The following is a 5,585-nucleotide window of genomic DNA, read 5'->3' on the forward strand; positions in this document are numbered from 1 at the left end:
TAAGAAGGAAGGAAGGGCTGAGTGTATTGAGAGAACTGTTGGAAATGGAATTGTGAATTTTCTGTGCAGTCTAGAGCTGAGTGTAAAGAATCATATTGTAGTCCATTTATCCTCATTCCCTAACACATTATTTTCTCACACTTTGTAGTTTATATATAGCCAAATAAAGTGAACACGAACAGGAAGCCTACAGACTGCAGATGTCTTCCTCAGATTTTCATGAATTAAATGAAATGAAAAAATATGTTATTAAACAAATATACTTGTTATTTAAAAGGGAATGGTTGTGACTTAATTTTAAGGGAAAGAATTGGGATTTGCGACAATCAAGATCTAAGTGACTTTTCAGAATAAAGCATATGGTACAGTAGCCAATCTGGGACAGCATTTTACCTTTAATTCATTTCTTTTTTTTATTCTTTTATGTTTTGAATTGTGTTAGTCAAAGTGAAAGGGAAGAATTTGAAAATGAGTTCAAGCAACAGTATGAACGAGAAAAAGTATTATTAACTGAAGAGAATAAAAAACTGACAAGTGAACTTGATAAGGTGAGTGAACGAAAGCCACATTCATTGAGCACATGCTGGATGTTTATCACTGTGAGAGAAATTGTGAGTGTAATTTTAAATTTGGCATACATTTTTTTGTTTTGTTTTAATATTCCTCCTCATATTCAAGGAGGAATAAAAGTATTATTAGTTATAATAAGGAAATATTTATTCCTGGAGAAATAGGGAAGGATTTGGGATTTCTTCTTCCATTTGAACCCCTTTTTCATTTTTGCTCCTTTTATTCAATTTTTGCTTCCTTCTCTGCTTAACCGAGTCCACCTATCTGCACATCTTCACTCTTTCTTTCCATTTTACGCATTTTCTAGTTGGTGTGAATTGGGTATTTTCCCCATGAGAGATAACCAAAGAATACCTTAGCCATTGATATACCAACTGTTTCATTGAGAAACAGCCTGAAGAGAACTGAATTTCTTCTCAACAGAATTTTAGATATAGAAGCCAAAAAACAATTATTAATTTTGAAACTTACATAAATTTTATAACGTATACATTCTCACATTCACATTTTTAAACTCCAAAAATTAAAATTAAAAAGGAAATAAAAAAAGTTTGTTGAGATTTTCAGAAGTCTTAAGATACACTTTTTAATAAAAGATAACTTACTGCAAATAAAATTAGCCATCTATTCTGTGGAGTGAAAGTAAGTGGTTTCTAGTAAGAAAACATGCCATTTGTATCTTGTTTTTAAATTATTTTACAAAAAGTAAAATTACAAAAAATACAGAAAATATTTAACATAAAAGATACCCATGTTCTTATCACCACAAAACAACTATTTTAATTTTGTTTTTTTCTAGATTTTGTTTGTATACATATTATTACATAATTGCAATCGTATATACATTCTATTTTCTAATTTACCTTTTCACTTAAAATATTATGAGTATTTTTCCACATTCCTGTGTAGTCTTATAATTATTATAAGCCAGATATGTTAATGTACAAATAATAAAACCTTCTCATTCCCAAACATTCAAAACGAACTAATACTTAAGTAAAATTTACTATGTGCAGGTCCTCTTCTGAGTTACTTTATGTAAACCATTTAATTCTCACAATAAGTCTCTAAGGTTTACCCTGTTTATCTTCGCATTTTATACACGAGGAGATTGAGGCAAAGGGAAATTAAGCTTCTTTCCTAATCACAGAACTAGGAAATGGCAGAATCGAATATAAACATAGGTAGTCTGGTTCCAGGGTCCATGCTTTTATTCAGTAATAATGAAAAGATTAACTTCTTCTGACTAATACTAAACAAATTTGTTTAAAACTACTTGTAACTATTATAACATGGCAACGCAAGATCTGCATTTCCTCCTCTTCTTGCAAATCTCCAGCTGAAACCCCAACCACGAATTAATTAGAAAGGTTGTAAAAAGCAATGGTTATCAAAAACGGATGTGTTGTCTACGGCCATGCCACCCTGAACAAGCCCGAGAAAAACGGATATGTTGTCTACGGCCATGCTACCCTGAACAAGCCCAATCCCATCTGATCTCGGAAGCTAAGCAGGGTTGGGCCTGGTTAGTACTTGGATGGGAGACCACCTAGGAAGACCAGGTGCTGAAGCGTAAAAAAATTTAAAAATAAGGCATTGTAAGCTGACAAGGTCCTTGCAATGTGTGAAATCAACCAAGGGTTGCCTCGCCTAAAATAAAGACAGAGAGAGAGAGAGTGAAAGCATTCTCAAAAACAGTTGGTAGACTTCTGGCTATGAAGAGATTGATGAATCCTCTCTCAAAAAAAAAAAAAAAAGTTTTAAAGTGGACACTTGTCAAAAACAGTCATTTCAAGAGTTGTCACAATTAAACCAGAGGAAGGCAACTACAAAACATTGCTGAGATAAATCAAGGAATACCTAACAAATGGAGACATACCATGTTCATGATAGGAAGGCTCAAAATTGTTAAGATGGCATTTCTCCCTAATTGATCTATAGATTCAGGGAAATTCCTATCAAAATTCTGGTAGGCCTTCTTGTTGGAATTGACAAGCTTATTCTAAAATTTATGTGGGAATACAAAAGATTTATTTTTTGGGGAAAAACAAAAGTTGGAGAATTTACACTATAGAATTTTGAAATTTACTATAAATCTGTAGTAACCCAAAGACTGAGTAATGGAACAGAGTAATGTGATATAGTTCTAACCCAAAAGCTGACAGGCTCGAGGCCACTGACAGGAAGAGCCACTGTAAAGAATCCAAAGGCAAGAAAAATGGATATCCAAGCTTGAAGGCAGCCAGGCAGGAGGAATTACCTCTTATTCACTAGGGTTAGCCTTTTTGTTCTACTCACCTTCAACTTTAGGGAGGGCGATCTGCCTTATTCAATCTACTGATTGAAATGTTAATCTCATTCAGAGACATCTTCAAAGATAGGCCCAGAATGTTTGACCAAATGTCTGGGTATCCTATGGTCCAGCCAAGTTGACATGTAAAATTAATCATCACATGGCCCCCTCATCCCCACAAACCATTATAAATAGTTCTAAGAAAAACACACTTCCTTCAAGTTAAGTAATCGAAGAGAAACTAGCATAATATTGCTACCATCATACCAAAAAGAAATAAAGGGATAGGAATAATGGCAGATTGAGACCATTTATCAGAAAATTGTAGCTATGAAATAAAAACTTTGTGCAAATGTCTTATCTGAATTCTTAGAAATGTAATAAAGCAACAATTTTTGCTTCTGACTATGACAGGTTAGCTAACATACCCACCACCTCACCAAGAAGAGCTATAAAACTGGATTTTAAAAAAAGTAATACTATAGGAATACTTTCCGCAGTATTCATCTGCAGGACGGCATCGGAGAGAGAAGGTGGCTAAGACCCTGTAGAGAGTAGTGCCGAGATGAGCCCAGCGTGCAGTGCCACTGATGTGAAAGCAGTAGCTGGGAATCCAGGAGGCCAACCACAGTGTTCACAGTCTCACAGGTTTGGAGAGAGAAACACTGAATTTTAGTGTCCGCCAAGATGCAGAAGCCTTGGTATTCAATTCAGGCTTTTTACTGGACTCATTAAAAGGCCACATTTTAGGAATAAGAGTGAACTGGAAAGAGATAAGACCTCTCAATGACTAAAACTCTGTCTCTAATTTAGTCCCTGATTTATCCTTAGTCTAATTGCCTGTGAGAAGTCAAATTAAATATTCTCTAGAGGAACCTCAAATTAGCTCATAAAATTTTCATAAACAATGTGTGGCATGTAGTAAAAAATTATCACACATACCAGGAAGTACAACGAAATCCCTGAAAACCAATAGAAAAAAATATGTAACAGCAAAAACAAAATAAGAATTAAAAAAAAAAGAAAACCAGGAAGTCAGTAGTATAAGCAGACCCACAGGAATTCTCAGTATTGGAATTTTTATGTTCAAGAAAGTAGAAGTCATGATGAAGAATTTCAGCAAACGACTGGAATCTGTATGAAAGAGTCGAATAGAATTTCTAGAAATGAAAAATAAAACAGCTGAAATATCCAGTAGAAGATTTTAATAGCAGATTGAATAGAGCCAAAGAAAGGAGTAGGTAAGTGAAACAATCTCCAGGCTGAAGTATGGATAGAGATCAAAGAGAATGGAAGTACATAGAAGAGCACATGAGACAATGGGGACACGATGAAGAGATCTGACATTTGAATATTTCCTTTCCCACAAGGAGATAGAGAGATTGTGGGAGAAGCAATATTTGAAGAGTTAATGGCCCATAATTTTCTAAAACCTGTGAGAAACATTTAACCACAAATTCAAGAAATGCCACAAACTATAAAGGTGATAAATAGAAACCAAATCCCACTTAGGCACATCATAGAAAAACCGCTGAAAACCAACAACCAAAGAAAATCCTAAAAGCAGCCAGAGAAGAAAGACACATTAATATTCAAAGGAGCAAATATAAACTGAAAGGTGACTTCCCCACAAAGAAAAAATGGAATCCAGAATGAAAAGGAATGGCATCTTTCCAGTGCTGAAGGAAAAAAACTGTCAACCTAAACTGTTACATACCATGAAGGCAAAAATTCAGAAACTCTACAGGATAAACAACCTACTTTCTTGAACAAATAATTTGCAAGAAAAATAAAAATGTCCCAGGGGAACTGCTGTGGACTGAACGTCTGTGTCCCTCCAAAATTCATGTCTGTGGCACAGGGTTGAAATCCTGTCTCTAGTGTGATGGTGTTTGAAGGTGCAGCTTTTGATGGGGGTGATCAGGTCATGAACATGGAGCCCTCATGAATGGGATCAGTGTCCTTATAAAAGGGACCCCAGAGAGCTTCCTCACCTCTCCCATCACGTGAGGACACGGGGAAGACAGCCATCTATGAACCATGACGAAGGTTCATCGGACACCGAATGCGCTGGCACCTGAATGTTGGACTTCCCAGCCCCCAGAACTGTGAGAAATAAACGTTTCTCATTTAAGCCACCCAGTCTGTGGTATTCTGTGACAGCAGCCCAAATGGGCTAACATGGGAACCTATAAATAAGAGAGACTCGAAGAATATAACAACCTAATTAAACTATGTTTACTTGTTGGTATCATGATTCAGTTTATCAAACTGTTAAGTTTTTTGATGTTTTGAGATAACTGAAAATTTGAAAAATTACTACCTATGGTGATGATGTCAGGAAACTTGTTAAATGTGTTACATATGATAATGATATTGTCATTATAGTTAAAAAAGAGTGTATTTCTAGTGATATCTGTACACAGAAATGTATCTGGATAAAATGATGATTTCTGCTATTTGCTTCAGAATGATACAGGAGAATGCTTAAGAACAAGGGAGTACAGATGAATTAAGAATGACGTGGTGATAACTCTTGAGGTGGGGTAATGGGCTCATGAGAAATCACTTATGCTATACTTTCCATTCTTACATAAACTGGAAATTCTTTATAAGTTTTTTTTTTTTTTAAGAGGATGACATAGAGACATTTTCATACAAAAAAATGAGAGATGTCGTTACCAGCAGCATGGCAGAGTTCTTCAGGCAACTGGAGAATGTC

The 5,585-nt window shown here is 35.3% G+C and overlaps 1 protein-coding gene and 1 pseudogene across 1 annotated transcript in view; both read left to right on the top strand.

The window, feature by feature from the left end:
- CDC42BPA (CDC42 binding protein kinase alpha) overlaps positions 1 to 5,585 on the top strand; it is a 217,974-nt gene that overhangs the window by 150,066 nt on the left and 62,323 nt on the right. The window contains 1 exon segment of the mRNA XM_015591278.2: positions 443 to 548. Coding sequence (XP_015446764.1) covers positions 443 to 548 — 106 coding nt within the window.
- Positions 2,026 to 2,144, top strand: LOC112481730 (annotated as a pseudogene).

The sequence above is a fragment of the Pteropus alecto genome, unplaced genomic scaffold (assembly GCF_000325575.1).
Source record: "Pteropus alecto unplaced genomic scaffold, ASM32557v1 scaffold115, whole genome shotgun sequence".
Lineage (NCBI taxonomy): Eukaryota > Metazoa > Chordata > Mammalia > Chiroptera > Pteropodidae > Pteropus > Pteropus alecto.